Raw genomic sequence first — 27,109 nt, 5'->3', positions numbered from 1 at the left:
AGGGTAGCAGTTGTTTAACTTCATTGGAAACTGCCAGACAGGTCCCCACAGTGGCTGTACCTTTTTACCAGTAGTGTACCAGCAAGGATTCCAGTTGCTCCATATCCTCATTGACTTTTGGTGCTATGGGCTTTTTAATTGTAATCATTCTAATGGATGTGATACGATTCCTTGCTTTTTTAATTTTAAAGGAAATTTTAAAGAATTTTCAACATGTTGACCACTACCAGCTCAGACACTGAAAAGGTCCTATGGGAGGGAAAGCCAAGTATTACATTTTTACAGACAGGAGGTTTCTGTTCATCATCCTGTCCCTGAAGCAGTGTCTTTCCAGCCTTGAGGGCTGTCTGTGGGTTGCTTCAGGGCAATCTCAGAGCCAAAGCCCCAGAGGGCCCAGGCTGGACAGGAGAAGGAGTCAGGCCAAAGAGTCAAAGTGGAGAAGGGAAGGGCTCCTATCAGGGAGCTCAGAATCATACTGACAGCCAGTCTCAGGGCAAATTATGCTGCACACACACAGTGAAAATCTGACATGTAAGTAGCCAGCAGGCACAAACCAGTTCATAAGCCTGTGCTGGGAAGTCCCAGCCAGCTGTCCTTTCAGCTGCTGTGACCACACATTGTATGAAATTTCCACTTAACACAGATATGACTACATTTCCAAGGCAGAATTTTGCTACCTTCTAGTTGATGTAGGCAACCAGAAGTCTTCCAAAACCAGGTAGTTGCCAGGCATGGGACCACTTAGGTGGCAAGTATCAAAATCATCCTTGGAGTCCTGGCTGTGGGCTCTTCTGGATTCTCCAACACTATGCACACAAAATGGGGAATGCCTTTAAAATATTTTAGCTATCCATATATCTTGAATATTGCTAATTTTTCCCATTTCTTACAGTCACCACACTAATTAGGAAGCCACCCATTTCACCACCAAAAGAACATTTATAATATTCCTTGTGTTCTGTAGCCAAGCCTCAAGCATTGATAGAAATGAAGCGATAACTGGAACTCTGCTGGCTGACTGGGTTAGAGCTTCACCTAAGGCACAGACAGGAAATGTTCCCACTGTAGGTGCTGGCACCCTTACTATGTAGAAACTGTTTTGATCAATTCTTTCCAATGTGGCAATCACCCAAAGTCTTTACACAGATCGGTGTTTTGGAAAGGAACCCAGAAAGAGGGCAATAATGTTGAACACAGGCAATAGTTGGCTAGTGGTGAAATTTCAATGGTTGGTGGAAGGGGAAGCTACTATTTAATGGGAAGTCTTTTGCCTAGAAAATCAATTATGTAGGGCACCAAGGGAAAACTGGCCCAGATCCTTGAGCCATAGATGGTGACTCCCTCAAGGGAAAATCCACAGGGACCTTTCCTAGAAAGACTTCAGTGTGGCTGGGGAAAGGGCAGAAATCCCAGGCCTCCCTGTTCTACAAAACAACAAAACATCTAAGGGTATAAAGAGAGAAAGGGGTGTTGTGGTCCAAGCAGTTTCCTCTGGCCAGATGCCAGGCATGCCAGGTCCCTGGGTCTGTTTGCCTGTGTTGTGCCAGGGCCCTGCTGCTTCTCCCTCCCCCACTCCCACCCACTCACATGGATGAGGGCTGCCTGCAGAGTTGGGGGAAGGGAAGAAGGCTGCTGGCTGGCCTGCCTCCTTCTGCTCTGTGAAGGCAGCTCCACACCCCCTGCCCTCTCTACCCCCACTAGCTCTATGGATGCCAATGAAGTACACTCAGTGGATATTTATGCAGGAACCAAGCAAAAGAATGGCCTTGAACCCATATTAATGAATCCATTCAAGTCAGGAAGAAAAGCCAAGGAGTCAGTGCTTTTAGTGCAGAAAAGTTAGCACGTGGAAGCACAGAACTGGGCTCTGAGCACTGGGGCTGCTACTGCAGTCTGGCTATCAGCTGGTGGGGTTCAAGATGCTCTGAGGCTGCAAGTCAGTGTGCCCCCAGCACTCCCTGTGCACAGTGTGTTAGTTTAGGTAATGCTAGCTGCTGTTGCAAATAAATTGAAAGTGTACCAGGGTTCAAACACAATAGAAGTTTATTCTTCATTCACATAAAGCCCCAGATGAATGTTCCTGATGGCCAGTGGCTCTCCTTCAGACCATGATTCAGTTATGCAGGCCCTTCCATCTTGTGGCTCTACTATTTCCAACAGGTGGCTTCCAAGAGGTTCCTATGCATCAAGCTGAGGTAAGGAGAAAGAGATTAGAGTACCATGTAAGGAAGGTTTATTGAAAGTGGTGCACATCACTTCCACCCACATACTGTTGACTAGAATTCAGGCACCTGACCATCCCTAACTGCAAGGGAGGCTGAGAAATGTAGTGCAGGCAGAAGAGGAAGTAGGTATGGTGAACATCTAGCCAGAGTCATAGATGAAATACAAGGTGTGGCAAAAGTAGGTTTACAGTTGTAAGTGTGTGAAACACAGGTTATTCTTATACAGTGTTATTATTTATTATTTATTGTATTATTTTCCATATGAACAACTGTAAACCTACTTTTGCCCCAACCTATACCTGGTATATTTCTGGGGAGGCTGGGAGTGAAGCCCTGACTGGGATGCAAGCTGGTCCAGAGGTGTAGGAAGGGAAAGTCAGGCTCCAAGAAGAAATGAGAGTACCCATGTCCTTCAGGGCGAGTAATGGCTGGCTGCTGTGATAAAGGTGAAGGGGGAAGTTCAGAGCTCGGCCTGCCCCAAGTACAGAAGATCACGGAATTCTAGCCTCTGGTCAGAGGTGAGAAGACACTTCCCCTTCTTCCTTCCTTCCTGCCTTCCCTGCCCCCACATAAGGAGCCAGGAACCTTTGCCCTATCTTTTCCTTACCTCCTCCCCAGACCTGCCTTCCCTGCACTGAATGTTGTTCATATTCTAGAACACTCTTTCCCTCCCTCCCATCAAAACAACCATACCCTGGGGACTCACAGCTCTGTTCTGGTAAAAAAAAAAAAAAAGACAAAAATAAAAACAACCTACAAACCAATTCACACCAAGATGGTACTGATCTGCTGGGGTTGCTGAGAAACTGAGATGAGAAAATGAATGTAAAATACCAGCAGGGTGCCTGGCACATGATAAATAAATCTTAATAAACCATTTATTTATATAATCTTGTGAGTGTGTGGAAGAGAGGAGGCAGAGAAGAAGGAGCTAGCACAGCCCTGTCAATTAATGTCCTTTCTCCTCCTCTCAACTTTCCTCAGTACTGCATCATGGCCTCCATCAGGGCCTCTGAAGACATCAAAATTGTGTTGGTTAAGTTGGTTATCCTTTGGGGCACAAGGTTAATTGTTGAAGGGAAATTTTTAACACCCTTTGAATGAGGCAGACAGCTTTCTTATGTTCACAGCACCCTGGCTCTCCTTCAAGCCCTCCCAGCCCTGTGCTTCAGCTGCCCAGCCTGCTGGCCAGTCCCCACACTTTTCCTCTTGTGCCTTTGCTCCTATGCTTCTGCCCCACCCCCATTCCATCATCTCCTATGCTGAAATCTTAACCATGTGGCCAGGCTCAGCTCACATGTCACCTCCAGGAATAAAGGTTTAATGACTGAACTCAGAGGTGGAGCAGGTGAGGAAAAAGGAGAATCACCATGAATCTTGCTTTGGGGATCCGCCTTGAGTAGTAGAGGGACAATAACTAACCCCTTTCCACTCATCCACCATGGGAGTACAAGCATACATTCCAGGAGAACTCTCCCCCACCAAAGAAAATAGGAAATAATACCTATAATCTTTATTGACAACTAGCCAGCTGTTACACAGCAGCTTTTGCTTGCCCCACCCTAGCTGTTTATGCTATATTGGCTGCATCTACCATACTTGCTTTAAAATAATGAATATAATGAATTCATAAGACTTCAAAAGACTGACCAACCCTAAGATTCTTCAGAATGCATTGTTCGGCTTTTGAGAGAGCTCACCTCCAGCCAGAGGGGTGTTTTTGACAAAAGAATTCCAGAAAGCAGGCTCCCTGTTTAAAAGATAGCACTCTCCACCCTCTTCTTCCTGCATTGTCTGCGTACTTCTTGGGCTGAGGTTATTATTATTGTTATTTTTAGGCAGTGTGCAGCTGATAAAATGAAGTACTGTATGTTTATTGATTGTTTTTTGGTCCCTGAGTTGGAACATAAGATCACCAGAAGAGACACTCCCTCTGTGACTCATCTCAGTAACATCTTACATTCTAGCCAGCACAAATATGATCAAAAGAACTCTCTTGAGGGCCCCAAAGGAGCACATTCGCCAAGCTGTCCATCTCTGGACCATTTTGCTTTTGGAAAGAGAGCCATCCCTGGCCTCCTTTTGTGCCTGGCTCTTCACGGGATCTCGAGGCACACTTCTTGTGAGCTGATACCTCTGTTCACACACCAGGAACTTCATGAGTATGTACCTCCAGGGTCCAGAAATTTTAGCAGTACCTGGATTTGTCCTTACATCATGGTACTTCATGGTCCTTACTTACCCTGTTACTGAACTAGCTACCTCCTGCAACTCTGGTTCCTGTCTTACCAGGCTTGGAAATTATCATAACAGAGTTTCTTCTTCACAGGGGTTGTAGAAAGTATCAGCAATTGGGGAAACACCTTGTTATGGTGGCCTGAATTGGTGACATTTGTGTCTTCACATAATAACTACTGGAACTTTCTAGGGCATGGCTGGTGTAAAGCAAATATGGTTGGTGCTTTGCCCTTATGTCCCATCAGACTCTATCCCAGGGGTGGGGAACGTCTGGCCCCCAGGCTGTATAAGGCCCATGCATTCATTTGGCCTGTCCCTGCCAAGGCATTAGGTGTGAGTTAAATGTTTGACCAAGTTTTTAAGTTGATAATTTTGTATGGCCTGCAAATGATGTTATCAATATCCAAATGGCCCTTGGCAGAAAAAAGGTTCCCCACCCCTGCTATATCCCTGTTTACTGCAAATACCTGTGACTCTCCCTGAGGACTTCCTTTGTGTGTGTCTCAAAAACACGCTAGGCCTGCATGCCAGACTAGCTGGAAGTGCCAATAAATGGACACACATTCCAGGAGCAGCCCTTGATCAGTAATGGATGGGTGTTGGTGAATAAACGTGCCAACTCCAAGGCATGTGTTCTCCACTGTCTCCCAGCATCCCCCGGGGAAACTGATGAGCCCTTTCCCAGTCTCGCTGCTTCACTCCTCTACTGGTGTTTTCTGTGATCTTCTCCCAAATAAACTACTTTCAGTCAAATAAGTCTGTGGGAAGAACCCTAATAAGATAACTAGCCAGTTGGATTCACCAAAAGCCAAGCTTCCTTCTTTACCCCCCTCACCATGTCTACCATTATTGGTGATGGTCGATAAGTTTCCATTGTGGCTTTAGCACTGCAGTAGCATGTTGTGCATGGGGTAGAGGGTGTGGGGGGCAGAGATAATCCTTTTAGAGCCCCTAAATTATGCATAGAAGTCTGGTAAGACAGAAACCAGAGTTGCAGGAGGTAGGCAGTTCAGTAACAGAGTAAGTAAGGGCCATGAAGTACCCTGACGTAAAAACAATTCCAGATACTGCTAAAATCTCTGGACCCTGCAGGCACATACTCATGAGATTCCTGGTGTGTAAACAGTGTTTGTGGATTGAGTCTATAAGGGAATGAAGAACTTACTTGCATTCACTTCCTCTCTTAGTTATGAGTGCTTACAGGTTGAGGCTATGTCACATCCCCTTTTAAAACCTCAAGTGCCTTTTAATGGAGCCAGCAAACTTGGTCATAGTTGTAGGCTCTTGACTGTATGGAGAGATTTCAAGACAATTAGGAAGGTCTCACCCCATGATTGGTATCTGAAACCCCTCAATTAGAGTTTCATTTTTTTTGTCCATAGCTGATTGCATTGTTTATTATGCCAATAAAAGAAACATAATTCTTAAACCTATCAGTCATAGACCTCAGTGAGAATGAGTTTATTAGCTTCTTTCTAGAAAATCCAATTTTGATGGGGGAAACCCAATTCTAACTGCCCGAGGAGGGGTAAGAGATAGACAAAAATGAAGATTAGGCACCAAAAGAAGATAAATCTGTGTGTGTGTGTGTGTTTTTTTTTCTAGGACTGACAGCACAGCCAAGTCACAAGTGAATGTGCTTGGTGGCTTTAAAGCATGGGAGAAGCTTCCCTTGAATTTGGATCAACTTCCTTATGTGCCTGCTAGTACTGGTGAATCAGTTCATATTTTTCCCACATTCTCATTCTACTACTTAGCTCCATTCCCACCTCTCCCCCACAGCATTGCGCAGTAACCAACTGTTGTAGCTCAGCAGCGTCCTCTTGTGGCCAGATGAATAACGCTCTTTCGGTAGTTTCTATATAGCTTTCCTGTTTCTGTTTTACCACTTCCAGCTGAGCAGTCTCTTCCTCATTTGGACTTACACATACTTTTTAATCTTCTCCCCCTTTTTCCTTCAACTCTTGGCCAGTTATCTTAGAAACTCTCTTTGTTTTCTGTCTCCCTCTTGTTCTTACCTTCTTCCTCTCCTTTTCCACCCCTCCCTTGTTTTTGTTCCTCTTGTGAGTGACGAAATGATCCTAATCTCACTTCTGAGCTACTTAGGCCTGTCAACAACCAGAAGGAAAACTATAGGATCTAAGTGAAATTGTATATCATAGCCAATCAGCAGTAACTTCGGAAACTTACAGTGCTTGTGGGGGTAGAAAAATGCTTTTCCTCCCACCCTTGGAAGCTCTTCTGGCTGGTCTAATAATGAAATTAACATGAGACAGATTATATTATGGAGAAAATGACCAAATTAGTTACATATGTGCATATGTGGGTTCCCTAAAAATATGGGACCCCAGGATACATTGGGCAGTTCTGGCTTATCTACCATTCTGGACTAAGGAGAAGGAGGCAGGGGTCTGGGACTTCAAAGGGAAATCAGGATATTTACAGGCAGATTAGAATGAGTAAATATTTGGTAAACAAAATCTTGCCGGGCCATTCAGAAACAATGGGAAACAGGGGAATCTAACAAAAAGACTTTCTTGGATCCTCCATGTTGGCCACACTTAGTTCCTATGTGCTGAGGTGAATAGGCTGAGGTTCCCTTACTGAAGCAGGTTTTTCTATCTGAATTTCTTTTTCCTTTTCTTCTTCTTTTTTTTAATCCTCACCAGAGGATATATTTCCATTGATTTATAGAGAGAGTGGAAGAGAGAGGGAAAAACAGAGAGAAATACCAGTGTTGGAGAAACATATCTATTGGTTGCCTCCTGCACAAGCCCCGACCAAGGCCCAGGCTGGGGAGGAACTTGCAACTGAGGTATGTGCCCTTGACCAGAATCGAACCTGGGACTCTTTGATCCCACTCTATCCACTGAGCCAAACTGGATAGGGCTACCTAAATTTCTTTAGGCAGGTAAAGTGAGAGGTAAAAAACAAGCAAACAAACCAAAAATATCTTCTTGAAATTGTTGGAATTTAATTGTTTTCAGCGAGAAATAATCTGCATGCCAAGGTGACACATTCTGGGGAGGCTCATTCTGCACCCCAACATGTTCAAGATACAAAAGGTTCTAGCCACCTCTTATTCCTTCCTCATATTTTCAGTTTGAATGAGAAATAGGTTTTTTTAATATTTAATTGTTTTCCTTTTCATTTCCAATGCTGCAAACCATGGCTTTCTATTTTCAATGCAAATGTTCAATATTTCAGCTACTTGGGGATTAAGTGAGTTTTTGTAGAAACCTTACCATCAGATGTAACATTAATTCTTTAGTAAATGTCTTCCCAGTTCTTAGCAGCTGATTTTAAAATGAATATTTGAACAAACAGGGTTTAAATTTGGAACTGAATTTACAAACCTATTGGGATCATTATGCTACTTAAGATGCTCAGAGGAAATTTGAGCAGTGGATCTGATAATGATGACAATGATTCTGGTGATAAGATGACAACAATGATAATGATGATGATGGTGGTGCTGGTGGTGATTATGATGATGATGATGACAGCCCTATTTTACTGAGCACTTTCCATGTTCTAGGCACTGTGCCAAGTATTTTACATAGGTTATTCCCTACAACCACCCCAGGCCTTTTTTAATCCCTATTTTGCACAGAGGGAAACGGAGGCTTAGAACTAACTTGCCCAAGGTCACAAAGCTCAAAAAGGTAGGCAGGGCTGAAATTTGAACCTAGGACTGTCTGAGTTCAAAGCTTGTAATTTTGACCACTCTCACAGGGGACACAGTGCTCAGGGTGAGGCTGGCACTGTTCCGTGCCAGTGATGTGAAGGGCTCACATGCACTAGAAGAAAGGGACAATCTGAACTACAGTCCTTTGTACTTCACAAATCTACACCCTTTCTTTCTAGTGACCCCTTAGAGCAGTGGTTCTCAACCTTTCTAATGCTGCGACCCTTTAATACAGGTCTTCATGTTGTGGTGACCCCCAACCATAAAATTATTTTCGTTGCTACTTCATAACTGTAATTTTGCTACTGTTAATGAATCGTAATGTAAATATCTGTGTTTTCCGGTGGTCTTAGGTGATCTTGCTAGCGGTTCTCAACCTGTGACTCAAGAACCGCTGCTGTAGAGCCTAAGACCATCGGAAAACACAGATATTTACATTACGATTCATTAACAGTAGCAAAATTACAGTTATGAAGTAGCAATGAAAATAATTTTATGGTTGTAGGTCACCACAACATGAGGAACTGTATTAAAGGGTCGCAGCATTAGGAAGGTTGAGACCCACTGCCTTAGAGTGTCTATTTCTGGCACACTAGTCTCTGGAAAATGTCCTGCTAATGACACGGGATTATAAACAGCCTTTTTCCCAGAACAAAAATTTAACCTTTGAATCTCAATTTAATTAGAGTATTTTTTTTCTTCCAGAGGCAGGTTTCACCCTGCTTTTTTGTTCCACGTGTAAGAAAATTTTTTTGTTTTTGTTTGTTTTTTTGCCAGAGAAATCTCCAAAACCCATAGCTTTTTAAGGCAATAGACCTTGGCCTGAGACCTTAAATGTGACCTGTGCCTCTGCACAAGATGGCTGCTCTGGAAGCAGCACCTGAGGGTGTTGGGGGTTCTGCTAAAGGCTCTGAGGCCCTGGCTGAATCCAGGAACAGATACTCACTGACTCTCACAGCCCACTGTCTAAGTGAGTGTGCCCTGCCACACAGCAGTTCTTCATGATTTTCTCCTGTGATTCTGAGGTGCGCCTCTCACCTTCCACTGAGGTTCGCCAGGACTTAAGAAGGGCACTTCTTTTCCTTTAGTTTCAGAGGCAGCCCTCTCTGGAGAATAAGCAGTTCTCCTCTACCTTAGAGAGGTCTCTGCATCAAAGCATTTTTCCGCTGCTGCCTGGGGACTAACATTCTTTAGAGACTGTTCCTTTACCTCTGCAAGAAAAATGGGCCTTGAAGGAGCCCTGTTAGGAGCAGATAACCCTGGCAGAATACTAATTTGGGAATTGAGCCGAGAGAGAGCAATGAGCCTATGAAGAAAACAGCACCAAGGTGGAGGAATAGGAAATGCCTGCTTGGCACACAGTAGTTACTCAGATAATTTTTGAAAGGATAAATAAATGAATGGATGTGAACCTGGTTCCCTATTCTAGTCCTACACCCAGGCCTGCAAGGCCCCAGGGTTGCCATAGGTTCTTTGTGAGCAGGCTAGAGGTCATCAGGAATATGAAATGAGTTTAGAAATGCAAAGATAGCTCACACTCTCCTCCTGGGTGAGAAAGGAGGCAGGGCAGTCTCCTATATCCCTCTTGTGCTCTGATGGAATCCAGTCAAAGCTATCAACAGAAAACCAGGCCTGTGAGCAGTTAGTTCTAGTAGTGAAATTTTTCCTGTACTCTTCTGATTTGTCCAGCTTTACTATCTCTCTTTTCAACCAGATTTGCACAAACCTATTTACTTGCTGAGGCCCAGCCCTAACCTGAGACCCAGCAGAGACCACATAGTAGGTACGTTTGGCATATAGTAGGATGTCTTTAACACCCAGAGACTGCCCTGCAATGGGAAAGTTAGTCCCAAGAGAGACAGACCATGCTCTGACTGAAGCTGAAGAGGTCTTCTTATCTTCTCTTCTTTCAGCCTTCACTCCACTGACCTTGTTTAAAGACAGAACAGAACTCTGAGAAGAACCCGCCTTAGTTCTCCAATGTCTCAGTTTTCAGCATTCCTGGTTCCTCCCTACAGGCTGCTCCCCTCATACCCTGTGGCCTGGCCTTCAAAGTTCCAAGGGTGAGGGAGGGGTCTTCTTAGTGGTCATGGGAGTGTCCCAGCCAAACCCACCCCAGTTTTGCCCTTTCCCCCACCCCCTGTGTACTTTCCTTCTTCTCTTAGTTCTCCCAGAATGCCCACACTTACCCATCCTTCATGGACCACAGCAATTCCTAGAAGGCCAGGCTTGACTCCTCAGTAGACTTCTCAGTAGACACTACTCTTGGGAAGCCTGAGTTAACTTTCCACCCCACCATAATAGTAGGGCAGTATCCCATGTTACAGAAGAAGAAACTGAGTCCCAGGGACATAAAATGTCTTTCCCACAGTCAAAAAGAGCTTGTGTGTATACTAGTATGTGTCTTGAATTTCATCTCTTCTATTATCTATTTCATCTCAATCTCTTATCTATTAGGTATCACAGACTCAAGGGATTATTTCATCTTTTTTTTTTCATCAAGAACTTCACCCATAAAACTCTGTTTGACTTTTTTTTATTGTTTAAAGTATTACAAATAATAGTACATATGTCTCCTTTTCCCCCCATTCCCTCCGGCCTCCTCTACCCCCCAGCACATGCCCTCCCCGCTACCCCCAGTGTCTGTGTCCATTGGTTATCCTTATATTCTTACCATTTGCCACAGCCTGGATGAAACTGGAGAGCATTATGCTAAGCGAAATAAGACAGTCAGAGAATGATAAATATCACATGATCTCACTCATTTTTGGAATATAATGAACATCAGAAACTGATGAACAGAAATAGATACAGAGACAGAGAAGCATCGAACAGTCTGTTTGACATTTTGACAATTGAATCAGACCATCTCACATTCTTTGGTGTTCAGTGCTGGTAAAGATAGAGATTGAGGAAGGGACCTTTTAGGCCAGTGATGGGCAACCTTTTGAGCTTGGTGTGTCAAACTTTGCCAAAAAACTGAGCATAACTCGGGTAGTGGGTCACTTTGAGGAAAAAACTAACTCCAAGACTCTAGTCGCAAATGTTTCATCCTCAGGAGCAGCAAATGTTTCATCCTCGGCATGTAGCCGCTTGTCATCAGAAATGGCTACGCGTGTCAGTGCTGACACGCATGTCATAGGTTCGCCATCACTGCCTTAGGCTCAAGTGAAATTTGAAACCAAAGCCATGGGGTGAGGGACCAGGCATTTGAAGGAGCAAGGTCTGGGAGTCTGTGAACTCTACAATCTCTGAACTTCATGTAACCTCCGAACCTTAGCTTCCTGTTCTGAAAAATGGGAGGAGTAAACTGGACCAGTGACCCCAAGACTTTTTCAGACAGGGGGACCCTGGAACTCTCACTGGGCCTTGAGAGCATCATCTCTCTGACTGAGTTGCAACTTTTTCACTTTTGCACTCCTATCAGAAAAAAAAAATTCACATCCCTTCAACATATTGTTAAATTATATGTCTTTCTGTATTTATTACATATGCTATAAAATAGAAAATTGAAATAAAAAGAATAAAGTCATAAAATGAACATAACTAAGGTTTATGGAAGCCCCCGGATTATCTTTTTTTTAAATTTCTTTATTGATTAAGGTGTCACATATTTGTCCTCATCCCCCCATTCCCATCCCACACCCCTCCCCACGGATGCCCCAACCCCCTGTTGAACTTAACCATTGGTTAGGCTCATATGCATGCATACAAGTCCTTTGGTTGATCTCTCCCCCCTCCCCCCACCCTCCCCTATCCTCCCTCTGAGGCCCAATAGTCCGATCGATGCCTCCTTGTTTCTGGTTCTGTTCTTGTTCATCAGTCTAGGTTGTTCATCATTTCCCCTAGATGAGCGAGATCATGTGTCACTAGAGATATACTTATAAGAACTGAATGTGAGACGAGCAATAATAGTTATGCTGACAGGCAAATGAATCAGTCTGTAGTGAGTTTCTTTCTGGACCAACAGTTCTTTTGAGACCCAATATCAATGTCCACCAGTTCCTTATGTGTACATGTCAGCACTGACCCCTCAGCTCTGGATGGTGGACAAATGGTGGTAATGCAGGTCCGATTCCCTCTGGTTTGGTCTCGGCCAGACCCAGGGGCACGGCTTCACCCGGACCCAGGGGCACGTGGCTTCACCAGGACCCAGGGGGTGCGTGGCCTCACCTGGACCCAGGTGTGCGCGGTTTCAACCAGACCCGGGACCCAGCCTCACCTGGATCCAGGGGCACATGGCCTCACCCAGACCCGGGATCCAGCTTCACCCGGACCCAGGGGCGCGTGGCCTCACCCGGACCCAGGGGCGCGTGGCCTCTCCCAGACCCAGGGGCGTGTGGCCTCACCCGGGCCCGGGACCCAGCCTCACCCGGATCCAGGGGCACACAGCCTCACCTGGACCCGGGATCCAGCTTCACCCGGACCCAGGGGCGCATGGCCTCACTCGGACCCAGGGGCGCGCGGCCTCACCCAGACCCAGGGGCGCGTGGCCTCTCCCAGACCCAGGGGCGCGTGGCCTCACCCGGATCCAGGGGCCCATGGCCTCACCCGGACCCGGGACCCAGCCTCACCCGGACCCAGGGGCGCGTGGCCTCTCCCAGACCCAGGGTCGCGTGGCCTCACCCGGATCCAGGTGCGCACGGCCTCACCCGGACCCGGGACCCAGCTTCACCCGAACCCAGGGGCGCGTGGCCTTACCCAGACCCAGGGGCGCGTGGCCTCACCCGGACCCGGGACCCAGCCTCACCCGGATCCAGGGGCACATGGCCTCACCCAGACCCAGGGGCGCGTGGCCTCTCCCAGACCCAGGGTCACGTGGCCTCACCCGGATCCAGGGACCCACGGCCTCACCCAGACCCGGGACCCAGCCTCACCCGGATCCAGGGGCACACGGCCTCGCCCAGACCCAGGATTCAGCTTCACCCGGACCCAGGGGCGCATGGCCTCACCCGGACCCAGGGGCGCATGGCCTCTCCCGGGCCCAGGACCCAGCCTCACCCGGATCCAGGGGCACACGGCCTCGCCCGGACCCAGGGGCGTGTGGCCTCACCCGGACCCAGGGGCACGTGGCCTCTCCCAGACCCTGGGGCGCGTGGCCTCACCCGGACCCAAGTGCGCAAGGCCTCATCCGGACCCGGGACCCAGCCTCTCCCGGATCCAGGGGCATATGGCCTCACCTGGACCCGGGATACAGCTTCACCCGGACCCAGGGGCACGTGGCCTCACCCGGACCCAGGGGCGCGTGGCCTCTCCCAGACCCAGGGTCGCGTGGCCTCACCCGGGTCCAGGGGCGCATGGCCCCACCTGGACCCAGGTACCAGCCTCACCCGGACCTAGGGGTGCATAGCCTCACCCGGACCCAGGGGGGCGGCCCCACCCGGACCCGGGACCCAGCCTCACCTGGACCCAGGGGCGTGCGGCCTTACCCAGATCCAGGGGCATGTGGCCTCACCCGGACCCGGGACCCAGCCTCACCCTGACCCAGTTCCCAGCCTCACCCGGTCCCAGGGGTGCGCGGCTTCCCCTGGATCCGGGACCCAGCGGGGTTTCGTCTTCTTGATCCCAATTCCTGTTGGTCAATTCCCTCTCAGCAATTCCTTCGGCCATTTTCTCAGAGCACCAGGGCAGCCGCCGCAGAATTCGTTGGGCAGCGGGCTCGGCGAAGCTCCGGTGTGCCTGGTGTGCGGCGGCAGGCTGGTCCAGGGTGGCTGCGTCGGCCCTTGGGTCTGCAGTGGTGGCCGGTCGCCGAGCGTGCGCACCTGGCTGCTTCCGGGGCGTTGAGATTCTTGAAGGACTCGGAGCTCAGCAAGCGCGGAGTCTCCCACCCCATGTCTCCCAGGGGCTCGTCTGTCCGTGCTCGGCAGCGAGTGGAGCCGTCCCCTCAGCCGGAGACCGCCGGGGAAACTGCGCAGAGCATGTTCCAGGCCGCCATTGTGTCGCCTGAGCCGTAGTTCTTAAAGTGTGATCTTTGGGTCACCGGCATCAGCATCATCCCGAGTACCCCTCTCTTTTATTCTAGTTGTAGAGCATCTGCTCAGCCAGCCCTCCAGTGGTTCTGGATGGTGTCTGCTCTGCTCTCCCATCGTAGTCTCAAAATTGTTGTGGTAGGCAACAATCAGGCTTCCGCCCTATGCCTCCATCTTGGTCCTCCTTTGTATAGTTAAGTCTTGATTGTTGTTGGTGTCACTGGGAGGAATTGTCTTTCAGGCCAATTGGCTGTGTGGACCCTCTGTGTCTATAAAGGAAGAGTTGTTGTGCAGGAGACACGTTTATGGGCCGGGTCTTGGTGCAGCAAGGCTTTGGCGCTCACTGAGTCTGCCTCTTGAATGTGTCCCTTATGCGAGTGGTTGAAATCTGGTGTCATCTCACACCAACCACTAGATGCCCTCGTTTCTGGGTCTCCAATGGAGTGTAGGTCAGCTACTGCCTGAGGCCACTCAGCAGGAATTACAGCAAAAACTGCAGTTTCCTCCTCCTGTCTGAGCGGCCCTGGAGCAGTCCGACTAGAACCGCAGTTTATCTGGTCAAGCTGCCACAGGGCAGGCCACCCACATGCAAAAGCCGTTGCTTGGAGCCCAGGTGGGCCTGCAAAACGTGCAGGGCGGGACCCAGGGCGGGGCGGGTCTCAGGGCGGGGCGGGGCCTCAGGGCGCCACCAGGCCATGGTGTGGCGAACCGAAATGGCTGCAAGTCTGCTTTTTCTGCTTTCCACGTTTCTAAGCCCCCTCGTTCCGCACTCCAGCGCAGCAAACACTGATTGCTGGGTGCACCTCTGCAAGGAAGTTACTCCCACTCTCTGACACGAAGGCCGAGAGTCCAGCCTCTCCCCGCAGGTGTCTGGGTCTCCTGCACGTTCCCAGAAGCTGGATTTCAGGGTGATGGGGAGCTAATCTCCCCTAGGGTTGGAAAAAAAGCCGCACGACCCTTCCCCCGCCACCAGCCCGTCCCACGCGCCTCCGCACCTTATCCCCTCCGAGTTCGCTCTTTCCTCTTCCCTCTTAGCTGTAAATCCACCATTCAGCCAGCTCTCCTGTGGTTCTGGGTGGCAGACGCTCTGTCCTCCAGTTGTATTTTTGAAATTGCTGTGTGCGGCGAAGTTCCTTTGTTTAACTTTGCTGCCTTCTTGGTTCTCCTCTCTCAAAATGGCTAAAGGACTTGAATGTAAGATGGGAACTCCTAAAAATCCTCCAAGTCAGTGTTGGCGGTCTCCGGGGCCCCAAGGATCTCACTGGGCAGCTCGGCGAGGTCGGTGACGCGGATGGGCCCGTCCTGCAGAAAGATGGTCTCTTCCTTCACCGGGAGCCACTGCGCCGAGTCTGCGGCCGCCGCCACAGCAGCTGCCGCGGCCGCCCACGAGCCCATGGCTCCGGCTGAGGTGGTGACTGAGAGGAGCAGCCGCCCGGCCTGGGGAGACGCGAGCAGGAGTCGCCGCGCTCACCAGTCCATCTTTTAGTTGTATTTCTGAAACTGCCATGTGAGGCAACAGATCAGCTGTTCACCTCCGCCGCCATCTTCCCCCAGATTATCTTACCTCACTCTCTGGGAAAGCCTTGGTGTTCCCTGGTGTCATTGGCCAGTTCATGATACCCACCACTTCCTCTGTCTGACTTGCCCATCTCTTCCATTTTTCACCAGTATTACATAAAAGCTAAGATTTGCACTCTGTTCTCTCTGACAGAACTTCCCCACAGCCACTATTTATTCATCTTCATGAAGGTGACACTCAGTCATCAACCACATGGCCACAACTGTTTTAATAAATTAAGTAACATTTTTGGGAGCTCATTTTCAAAGCTACCCTGGGTAGTCATATTCCTTTTGGAAAACTGTATAGATCTCTGGGTGTAAAAGACAATTGGCAATAAGGTGGGTGACTATTTAGTATATTCTTTGTATTATAAACAAATTGGGAAGACATTCATGTGGTAATTATGTTCACAGCTTAAGTATAAAGGCCCTGTGCTGATGTCTAAAGTTCAGAAAATGTAATCACTGGTGAAAGTAATTGACAATTATTACATCTTATTGGGAGAGCTAAAGCATTTTTAACCCAGTTGAAATTACCTATTAGATATTTAGTCCATATCAGGTCCTGAATGGTGAAGCCATATCCATGTTGTATTAAAGGATGAAACTTAGGTTTTGCTTATTTAACTCCTAGTAAGTGGCTGGTGATTTTTATATAAAATTGGGTCAGTCATTGAGGATATAGCTGAAATACAAGATAGAAAGCAGAAAATAGACTCAGAATAGGGTGTGGTTGGAAGGGGGTAGGATTCTTAGCAGAGGGTTCCAGGGAAGTCAGCCTTGAAGAGGGAAAGACATCTCATTTCCTCTTGAGGGTAGGGAGACATGGGGAGACACTGTGAGCCTGTGGGGAACTTGAGAGAGTTTGGGGTTGATGGCTTTTGTGTTTTCTGTGAAGCAAGAAGCAAGGTTAGTCACAAAGAAGAAGTTTGGCTGACCAGCTGCTTTGTTCTCTGGCCTTTGCATGAAGGGTTCCCGACTTGACTACATAGTAAAATCACCCAGGGAATTTTTAAAACCCCCAATGTCCTAACAAATTCCAATGCCCCAGCTGTACCCCAGACCAATTAAATCAGAGTCTTGGTGGTGGGACCCAGGTATCAGTATTTTTGAAAGTTCCCAGGTGATTATAATGTACAGCCAAGTCTGAGAACCAGTGCTAAGCCAGAACTTGTCAGATTTCAATGTGCACACAAATCACCCAGTGCTTGCTGATATGCTGATTCTAATTCAGGAGGTTTGGGCTGGGCCAAGTTCTCAGGAGATTCTGCTGCTGCTCCAAGGAACCCACTTTGAGCCACAAGGATACAGACGACCCAGTTTTGACCTGAAATGACTGATAACTGCCTACAGGCTCCACAAAAAGCAAAGCTGTCAAGATTCTATGGGTGGAACACACTTATTTTCAGAGAATTATCAGAATATACAGAATATTCAATATACATTGAAATGAATGGTTTAGAGGGAAAAAATTATCTTGCTGGGCAAAACTTACACGAGGCTTATTTTAGTGGAAGAGGAAAGCAGGCTGTATCTACAGGCCATTGGGGTTGAAGGGAGCATCACCAGGAGCAGGGCTAGGGACCCAGACTTTTCCAGAATTCCTGTATTGTGATAGAGGCCAGAGGAGGAAACTTTGAAGCCTACACTGGGTCAGCTGGTTTCTGGGGGTGGAATCTGTCCATGATAGCCCAAATCAGTAAGATGGCTTCCCTTGAGGCTGAGTTCACCTTTCCAGAGACCTCACTCCGATAGTCCTAGGGTCCTCACAGGGCCCCCAAGAGGGCATTTGTCTCTGCCTTGAGTTGCTATGAGGTAACTAGCCCCTGCCCACCATACCAAATACCCATTCCTAAAACATTTGTGCAGGAGGGCTTTCTGCTGTGGACTGGGGGCTTGTGGTCATCTTGATAGTTGCTTCTGTGGTGCAAATGCATTCAATTCACAAAATAAAATCAGTCCCCTCTCAGGAACACAATCTTTGAGAGAGACTCTCAACATGCCCCAGTGCTGTTGTCCCAATTTCCACCTCAGAAACAGGTTTTGCCTAAGATAATCTCAGGGACCCTACCGTGGGTCAGTGGGGGTTCACAGTCACATTCTGAAGTTCCTTCAGTTTGAGTTTGTGCAGGCATTTCAGGGGGCCATGGGATCATTTAGGACAGGGGTCCTCAAACTTTTTAAACAGGGGGCCAGTTCACTGTCCCTTAGACCGTTGGAGGGACGACTATAGTTTAAAAAAAAACTATGAACAAATTCCTATGCACACTGTATCTTATTTTGAAGTAAAAAAACAAAACGGCAAAAACACCCGCATGTGGCCCGCGGGCCGTAGTTTGAGGACGCCTGATTTAGGATGTGGCTGAAGGCATTAAGAATGAGGAAATTAGGTTTTGTGTGTGTGTGTGTGTGTGTGTGTGTGTGTGTGTGTGTGAGAGAGAGAGAGAGAGAGAGAGAGAGAGAGAGAAAGTGTCAAATGCCCACAATGAGAAAATAGATGGACTCTAGGACCTGGACAATAGTTAATTTCTCTGAGTGGTCAAGTGTTTTCACTTTTTACGTTAAGCCATAAATGAATCCTCATATAAAAATGTCCATTTATATGGAGGCCCATAGAGTGAAATGAGTGCTTTGTGCAATACTCTGAAAGCAGCAGGCCTGAGAGGTAGGCATGGCTGGTGGAAATGTGTGGTGGGGCACAAAAGCAGAGTGGGTCACTGACTGAAGTTAGGCCCCAGGTCACCTTCTTCAGACTAGAACTCCTTATAAGGAAAGCAGCACACATGTGGCTTTGCTTGGTTCTTTTTTCTGGGTATGTCAGTGAAACACAGGAGCCCAGGATGAATACATAGACACCCCCGCCGGACTTCTTTCTGTCCACAAAGTGCTTTTACATCCACTGTCTCATTGGAGGCTCCCACTGGCTGGTGAAGGTAGGTGGCTGCCATGTTACCCTCCAGGACTCCTGTGGGGCCTGGCCTTCTGCTCTTCCCACAATGAGTGTGGTGACATCTGTTTTCATTGGCCTCAGGGAAGTTTTAGTTAACCTTTCTGGGTCATAGTTTCCTCATCTGTAAAAAGAATCAGGAAGAGGATAGAAATGTAAGCTTTAATGCCCCTTCCAGTCTTAAACTGCCATGATTCTACAAATGGTGGGCCTGTAACAAGAGCCTGGGCATGAGAAGACCAAGCTCAGAAGGGTGTACTAGATACTCATTCATGCTCTCCTTCATTCTGAGCACCTGCTATTCACAGGTACAGATATAAAGAGGAGATGGTGAGACAGTTGCTTCCTCCCGAAGACACGAGTAAATAGGCAATCCCAGTATGAAGAGGTCAGAACTAGACAAGGATAAGCCGGGTTCTGTGGGAGCTCAGTGAGTTGGGGGATGTCTCAGAAGATAAGACCCCAAAGTCTAACAGGTGAGCAGGAGTTTTCTGGGTGATGGCAAAGGCCAAAGAGGGCTCCAGACTGAGGGGCAGATCCTGGGATAATCCACCCCTGGCACACTTAGTTCTTTGTAATAGTAAGATGAGGGGTTCAGATAACAAGTCTGTGAGCACAACTGCTGCCCCAGACAGTTCCGCCCCAACTCCCTATCTGCCCTTGGCCCTGAGGCTTTTCCCCCAGAGTCTACATCCAGGAGTCATATGGCTTACACTGGGCTGCACCCCAACCCCCAGTCTTCAGCCCTCCCTCCCCAGCCAAGGGCCAAGAGGGTAAGTCTCCTGAAACCTGCAGATCCAGATTGCCCACTTCTCACTGCCACGCTGCTTTGTTAACCAACCTGCCCCATGCCCCTAGTAATAATGGGCTCAGGAGGATGGGTGGGTGACTTCATTTAAATCCATTGGCCAACAATGTTTTAAAAATCCAAATAAAATGTCCCCGGTGGCTACTGAAGAAATCACTGCCCCCTTCCGCTTGAGCACTAGTTGGTGGCTCTTGAAACACTCCTTGATTTGACTGACTTCTCTGCGCACCCCATACCCCATCCTAATCAGCATGGAGGACAGGCCTCCTCATTCTCTCTAGTCCTTATCTTACTTCACGGCTCATCTTGGGGGAGAGAGACTTCCCCTTTGAACCTGCATCCCTGAACTGGTTGTTATTCTCAGGGCATGCTCTGCCCATACTGGGTGCACTCAGGCCCCGCATCTGCTGTCCCCTAGTTAAGGTGCCTGCTAGCAGGGTGAATGACAGAGCAGGATGACCAGAGAGAAAGAGGTACCTGGTACCTGGTGGAGAGCTGGGACTCACTGCTGGAGGAAAGGCAATATCAGCAGGGGGTGGCTTTCTAGGGAAAGGGCTGGAGTGCTCTCAAGGCTTACATTGGCTGAATCATCAGAAAGGTCCAAAGCTATCATGTGGAAGGAAGTGGAAGTGAGATTTTGTCCCTTTGTCCCTAAGATGCACACTGCTCACCCCCACTGCATTGTGCCCTGTCCTGCAATCCATCTGGCCTCAGTCCTGTTCACAGAGACTTGAGGCTTGGCAAGGGAGTCTGATGGCCTCCCTGGAACTCATGGGTACTGACTTACCCTACCACCCACATGATATCTCTCAGGAAGGCAGGGTGCAGTAGATGGGTAACTGGAAGGAGGCTGAGAAAATAGAGGCCTCCTAACCATCCAGTAACACAACCATAGCCACTTTGGGCTGCACTCACTGCCCAGGGATAGGAACTCTGGGGATCATTCAGCTCCTTCCCTGACAAAAGGGATATGAGGAGGTCCCTAGTAGAAAAAAAAAAGAGATGAGCAAATAGTTCAATGACTTCTTGGAAGGAACCTGGCCACTACTTTGAAGAAATGTTATTCTGAAGCACTCTCTCGCACACACCTCTGCAGGCACCTGCACTTGGTGTTGAATGAGGAACAATAGGGGCCTCTCTGCCAAGAAAAAAAATGCATGGAGGGGTGTTTGTGGCCCTCACTGCTTCCACAGGGAAAAGGAGCCTGGAATTGACCCTAAATTCTAATCCCAGCCTCAATGTATCCTTAAGCTAGTTATCTAACCTTCTTGAGGAATTAGTTTTCTTGTCAATAAAATGAGCATAATTATTGAACCCTTCTTATAGGGTTGTTCTGAGGATTAAGTGAGGCAATGCATGGAAATTTCTCAGCATTCTCAACTGAGGGCCTGGCACATGGCGAATGCTCAGTGAGTTTGAGCTCTGGCCATCTCTGGGAGGGGCAGGGGCCTGTGGGAGATGTCCTGCCCTGGCCAGGTCCCCTCCTCACACTCTAAGCAGGAAGGTTCCAGGGAAATTACAGGCCTAGTACCAGGGCTAAGCAGGGAGAGGAGTGACATTTTGCAGGAAGAAATGAGAGCTGGCACCTAAGCTGAATGTGTGTTCCAAGAGCAGTGTAAGGAGACATTGAGAAGTTGCTGCCTCTCCCTTGGTGGGGGGAGTGGTAAGGGAGGCAGAGAGTGAGGGAGGCCACCACATTTGGAAGGGTGGATAGGTACAGCCCATTATGACAAAAACAGTCTCACTGCTTGGATAATCCTAAGCCCACAGGAAACACAGAACATGACTTCTCTCAGTGACTTGCCTTGCAGGTCATCAGAAGCTACCTCAGATGGGTGGTTATGGGTGCCTTCTCTGACTGCTGTCCTTGTCCTCACCAGCCCCACCCCAGCTTCTCTTCAGCCTTTTTTCACCACTCCCTGAGAGTTCTGGCCAGTAAGAGGGACAAGGCAGACCCTACTGAAGGAGGTCTTAAGTTCTCAGGGCCTTTGCAGGGCTGCTAGTGAGTAGCTCACAAAGCTTTGTACTGCTTATGTTGCTGCCTCTTCTGGCATAACTTGGATGCCTTCTCATGCTAGCAAATCTCTGTCGGATCAAAGGCATTTTTTCCACACTAGACTGTAATCTACTTGAAGGCAGGAACCTTGTCTGTCTGGCCCATGACAGCATTTCTAGCCCCCAGAAAGTGTTGGTATGCAGTAGGCATTTAGCAAATTAATTGATTAGATGAGTGAATGAATGCATGCCTGTATGCAGGAACGAATGGATGGTGTATTGGAAATATGGTGCTGTCTGGACTGAATAAGGGAGCATTCCTCTCAGGAAAAACAGGCCCTGCAACTGGGGCAAGGTCCCGCATCTTCCTGGGGACAGGCTGCCTCCCTACTTTGCCCCAAGGGCACTATTGGCCTGCATGCTGGGTCACCTCGTGGTTTACAGAGGGCACTTTGCCCCTAAAGAGCCAGGCTCTGGAGCCTTCCTCAGAGGCACCACAGTGCACCTGCCAAGGGCATCATCCACCAGTCTTTTTCCACAAAGTAATGCTTTGCATAGCATCCTTCCTCTTGCCTTCCCCTCCTCCTGATTCACAGAAACTCCTTGTTCTCTGCATTTGGCACATTTGAACGATCTAGAAACATCACAGAGTTGTTCATTTGTTAAAGCTGCTTCCTGTAGCGATGTCTTGTTTGCTTATTTCTAATCCCATGGTGTGCTGGGCCACCTCTCTTACCAGTATTTGAGGTTGTGTTGGTAACTTGGTGGTGAGCAAGGAAGGACTAGATGATCACAGGACTAAAGTCTATACATTTCAGAGAGGTGAGGTCTAGAATCAGAGATGCACAGTGAGACTGAGGATTATTGAATTATTATTGATCCCAATCAGACTCCGGGGCTGCACAGATCTTGGAGTTATACATGGTGCCTGCCTTCTCCATGGTAACCAGGCTAAATATGGAGGTGTTTCCATGGAGAGTCATATTGGCAGCTGCAGTCCTGCTTTCTCCAGAAAGCACCTGTGCTGGGTTCTTTGGCCTCTCCAATGGCCAGAGGTGCAGTGGACATCAAGAGAGTGTATCTCACCTCTGAGGATGCTTGTTCCCAACAAGTGCTTCATTTCTACAGCCCTAGAATCATCAATACCCCCTCCCCTTGACAGCTAGACATTAGAAGAAGTCACAGATCAAACAGATGGTGCCAAAGGTGACATTGGACCCTATGAGCATTCATGCAAGTTTTGCATCTTCACTGGTAGAAAATTGGGAAGAAAGGGGATGTCATTGGTAGGAGGGAGATGGTGAGACAACTGTAATGACTCCCTTGTCTAAGTGCACTGCTCTTCCTCTTATCAAGCCTCTTTTGGAATAATTATTACTACAAAATGTTGGTTTTTAATTTTTTTTTAAATTTCAATTACAGTTTTGGGATGGCCCTCTTCTATTTTCATAGAATATTCTAATGTGATGGGTTGTTGTTTTTTTCCTTAAAGGACAGACTCTACTGCCTATTTGAATTTGACCAAGTCATATCTCTGCATATCTTAACTGTCTGATATAGCAAAGTGGAACGACTCTTTGTGTCTGTTGAAGGCTAAACATATAACCTGAGTATTAGGGTTAAAATACTCTGTTTAACCCCACTTGGCAATTTAATCATTACATCATCTCTGTTTATATGAAAATCCTCTGTTAAATTGGGGCTCTTCACGCACAGCTGATCACACGAGTGTGTTCGTATATATTAAGAAATGCCTATAACATGTATGTGTACATAGAGAGATGGGTGTGCTCTCTGGTTAATGAAGACATGGAAACTTTTAAAAGATGTGAAGATAGCTCTTAAGGCAATTATAAATTGTCCCTGAAGGAAAATTCATATTGTGTGTTCTATGTTGCAGGTCGAGTGGCATCAAAGGTGAGTGATGGATGATCTGCAGTCACAGAACCTCTCCATGGACATGACCAACTCCTCTCCTGCCTTGGCCAATAACAGACTGGAGAATGGTATGGCCCAGCTGATCACCACAGAGGCCTGGAACATCAACTCCACAGACCTGGTAAAGAAGGCACTGGTGACGGTGCCTGCCCCATCCATTCTGAATCCCCCAGCTGAGTCCCAGAGCGGCATGGCTCTAAAAGTGGCGGCCACCGTGTTGCAGCCCCTGTGCCTCGGGGAGAGCCCGGTGGTGATGCCCATTCACATGCAGGTGGAGGGAAGCACTGCACCGGAGCTCAACCCTAATGGCAATGCCACCTATGTTATGACCACGCAGGGCCCTGTGCAGCTGCCCGTGGTGCTGGAGCAGCATGTCTTTCAGCACCTCAACTCTCCTCTAGTCCTGCCACAGGAGGCCCCATGTTCCTCCAATGCCATCCACAACAACCTCTTCCAGGCAGCAGAGGACCCCGAGGCCCAGCCCCAGCTCCTGGACTTGCGAATCCCCAGCCAGCCACAGGAGCCCACGTTGCCATTTGAAGCTGTGCTCCAGAATTTGTTTCCCTCACAGAGCACTCTTGGCTCCCCACCCTGTCAGCCTCCTCCTGGATATGCCCCTGTGCCCCCCCAGCCCTTTAACTCCCCATTGTCCCCCCTGGTCCCGCCAGCCACCCTCTTGGTGCCCTACCCTGTGATCGTCCCCTTGCCTGTACCCATCCCCATTCCCATCCCCATCCCAGTGCCTCAGAGTTCTGAGTCCAAGTTCAGCCCCAATTTATCCAAGCCGCCATCTTCCTTCGGCCTACACCCCTTTAAAGGCACTCAGACCCCTCTGGAGAAGGAGGAACTGAAGCCCTTTGACATCCTCCAGCCCAAGGAGTATTTCCAGCTCAACCGCCACACAGTCATCAAGATGGGGAGTGAGAATGAGGCCCTGGATCTCTCCATGAAGTCAGTGCCCTGGCTCAAGGCTGGCGCAGTCAGTCCCCCAATCTGCCAGGAGGATGCAGCCCTAGACCTGTCTCTGGCAGCCCACCGGAAGTCTGAGCCTCCCCCTGAGACTCTGTATAATAGCAGCAGGTCAGTGGACAGCCCATGTCACAAGGTGCAGGAGAAACTGCCCAGAGGTATGGAGATGCCCTTTGCCCCTGCCACACCCCATGAAGCCTCAGCCATGAGGGATAGCCACCTGGGCAGCAGTGACACCACCCAGCCATTCAGCCAGCCCAGCCAGCCCAGCAGTGAGGTCAAGGCTGAAAATAACATTGAGATGGTGAGCAATTCCCAGGCTGCCAAGGTGATTGTCTCGGTGGAAGATGCCATGCCTACTATCTTCTGTGGCAAGATCAAAGGCCTCTCAGGCGTGTCCACCAAAAACTTCTCCTTCAAAAGAGAAGATTCCGTATTTCAGGGCTACGACATCAACAGTCAAGGAGAAGAGTCCATGGGAAACACAGAGCCCCTTAGGAAACCTGTCAAAAGCCGGAGCTTAAAGTTCAAGAAAGTGAACTCCCAGGAAATACACATGCTCCCGATCAAAAAACAACGGCTGGCCACCTTTTTTCCAAGAAAGTAAATAATGTTTTTGTTTTTTTTTTTAAATTTTATGATTATAATATGGAGAAAGGTGCATTGGTTTTATAAAAAGGCATTTAAAACGAATTATCTTTGTTAATTATTTTGGGGAGTAATTAGGAAACAGGAAGGTGAATTGGTTCTAGAGGCCCTGTAAGCTAGCATCATTTTCTTTTTTTATTTTTGACTTTTCACAAATGAGTAAATAAGAGCAACCTATTTTTCAAGCAGATTGCACATTTTTTGCAGCTTTAATGGAATATTGGGTGAATCAGAAGGGTAAAAAAGCTATTTTCATTGCCACAAAGTGCTTTGATGATGTAATACCTAATAAAGGGTAGGCTGAATATTTCACAATAAATGTTTGTTTGCACTAATTGGTTACAGCATTCTATCATTTTTAAATTTTGCATTCCTTAACTGACATTGTTTAGCCCAAACTGTTGCTTGTAAAGCACTGTAAGTTCTCTGTGTTTAGAGACCTAAGCTCTTTAGGCATGTTGGGCAAAGAAGAATTCTATTGGCCTATGCCTCCACACAAGGAGGATTAGGAATATGTATGACCTTGAGCAAGTCACTTCCCCCTCTAGGTCTCAGTTTCTTCATTTGTAAAAATGTGGCAAAGGGTGTGGGATTGGAGGAGTTGAATTTCAAGTACCCAAGGCCACTTCCAGTTCACAGAGACCCTGGTGTGTAAAATTCTGTGTCTGAACTTTCTCTAAAAAGATGGTTTTTAGCTGGAAATGACCTTATTTTCAAAGGCAATAAAAGCATTTTTTCTGAATGACCAAAAGTCTTGCAAATCAAACATATTACTGAAGGACACTCAGAAAGAGAGGAAAGTTTGTTGCTGGTGGATGTGGAGATGTCTCACCAGTGTTTCAGACCCTAGGTAGATATTTGGGAGTAGGGTGTGAGAGGGAAGAGAAAGTAATTTCTTGTTAGTTTAGCAAAGTGGTTCTCATCTGGGGGTGGTAATGGCCCCCAAGGAACATCTGGCAATGCCTGAAGATACTTTGGGTTGTCACAGCTGGGGAAGAAGGTGCTACTGGTATCTGGTGGGTAGCATCCCACAATGCACAAGACAGCACCCACCAGAGAGAGCGATTCAGCCCAAATGTCATTGGTGCCATGGCCGAGAACCCCTGTTTATGCCATTTCTTGATAGGCAGAAGCGATGCACCTGGAAGGAGGGAACAGCATGCTGCCCTCCTCGGACAGCCTAAAGCCAACCACATAAGTGAAGAACTGTGAGTGTGCATTTCAAACAGACTTGCTAGGTGCCACCTCACACTTGTGTCTGGAATCGTGCTGGCGAGAGACTGATCATGGCATGTCTGCTTTTAAACTTAAAGTTCTTTCTTTCACTTCTTGCAATTAGTATGTATCCAGCTGTTACTGCGAACACAAACAGGAGGAAAAGCAGTTGCAAGGCTGTTCTTTTATTACAAGGCCCTCTGTGTGTAGGATTACAGCTTCAGCTGGTCCTGTACCATACACCAAAAATGGCTTTTCTTTTTCCTGCTCTTTTCCTGTGTTGTTAAAATTTCTTTTTCCAAGTGTGACATGATGGTAAATAATGAAATAGCTGTTTTTGTCAGGCTAACTAGTCAGTTCTTTTGCCCCAGCCAGACTCCATACTTTCAGCTTCTACATGGTGCAGTCTTTTTCCATTTTTACTCCCAATGTGGGTTTCCTGAGCATGACATGTGTATTCTAGTTTCAAATACCACCGACACAAATGTGCCTAGGGACTAGCATTTTCCATCCACCCGAGATGTGTTCTCACCATGTTTGTGGTTGTTTCTGCTGCCCCCACAGCGTCAGGCAATTGTTCTATACCAGCCAGCAGGGTACTCCAACTTCACAGAGTACTGGCAAGAGCTGCTTTTCCTCCATCCTCAAAGGAACAGAATTCACAAATTTCCCTTTAGAAGCAAGTGCTTAAAGCCGAGTGACATACAGGTGGAAAAGGAGGCATTGGTAGGCTGTAATTACTTTATAAAACCTCAAGCCACAGATTTCTCTCTGTTGTGTCTGGCAATGCCCTTTTCTCTTCAGATGTCAGCTCCAGTTGGGTGATAAATGTGGGCTCCACAGCCAACCCTGGGTGTTGAGCCACTGTGAGCTATCCCCCAGCCCTGGGACAGGTACCTGCAACAGGCC

General features: G+C 47.9%; 1 protein-coding gene across 3 annotated transcripts in view; it reads left to right on the top strand.

Moving 5' to 3' along the window:
- RAI2 (retinoic acid induced 2) overlaps positions 1–25,752 on the top strand; it is a 72,851-nt gene extending 47,099 nt beyond the window's left edge. For 2 of the 3 annotated variants that reach the window (XM_079765812.1, XM_079765811.1), the window contains exon 2: positions 23,331–25,745. In XM_079765812.1, coding sequence (XP_079621938.1) covers positions 23,355–24,944 — 1,590 coding nt within the window. In that variant the 5' untranslated portion in view covers positions 23,331–23,354 and the 3' untranslated portion in view covers positions 24,945–25,745. Of the gene's footprint in view, positions 1–23,330 lie in introns of all 3 variants that reach the window. The other variant, XM_079765813.1, reaches the window with a different exon arrangement.
- The last annotated feature ends 1,357 nt before the right edge of the window (positions 25,753–27,109 follow it).

Source organism: Cnephaeus nilssonii (genome assembly GCF_951640355.1).
Source record: "Cnephaeus nilssonii genome assembly, chromosome: X".
NCBI lineage: Eukaryota > Metazoa > Chordata > Mammalia > Chiroptera > Vespertilionidae > Cnephaeus > Cnephaeus nilssonii.
This window is presented reverse-complemented; position numbering and strand designations above follow the sequence as displayed.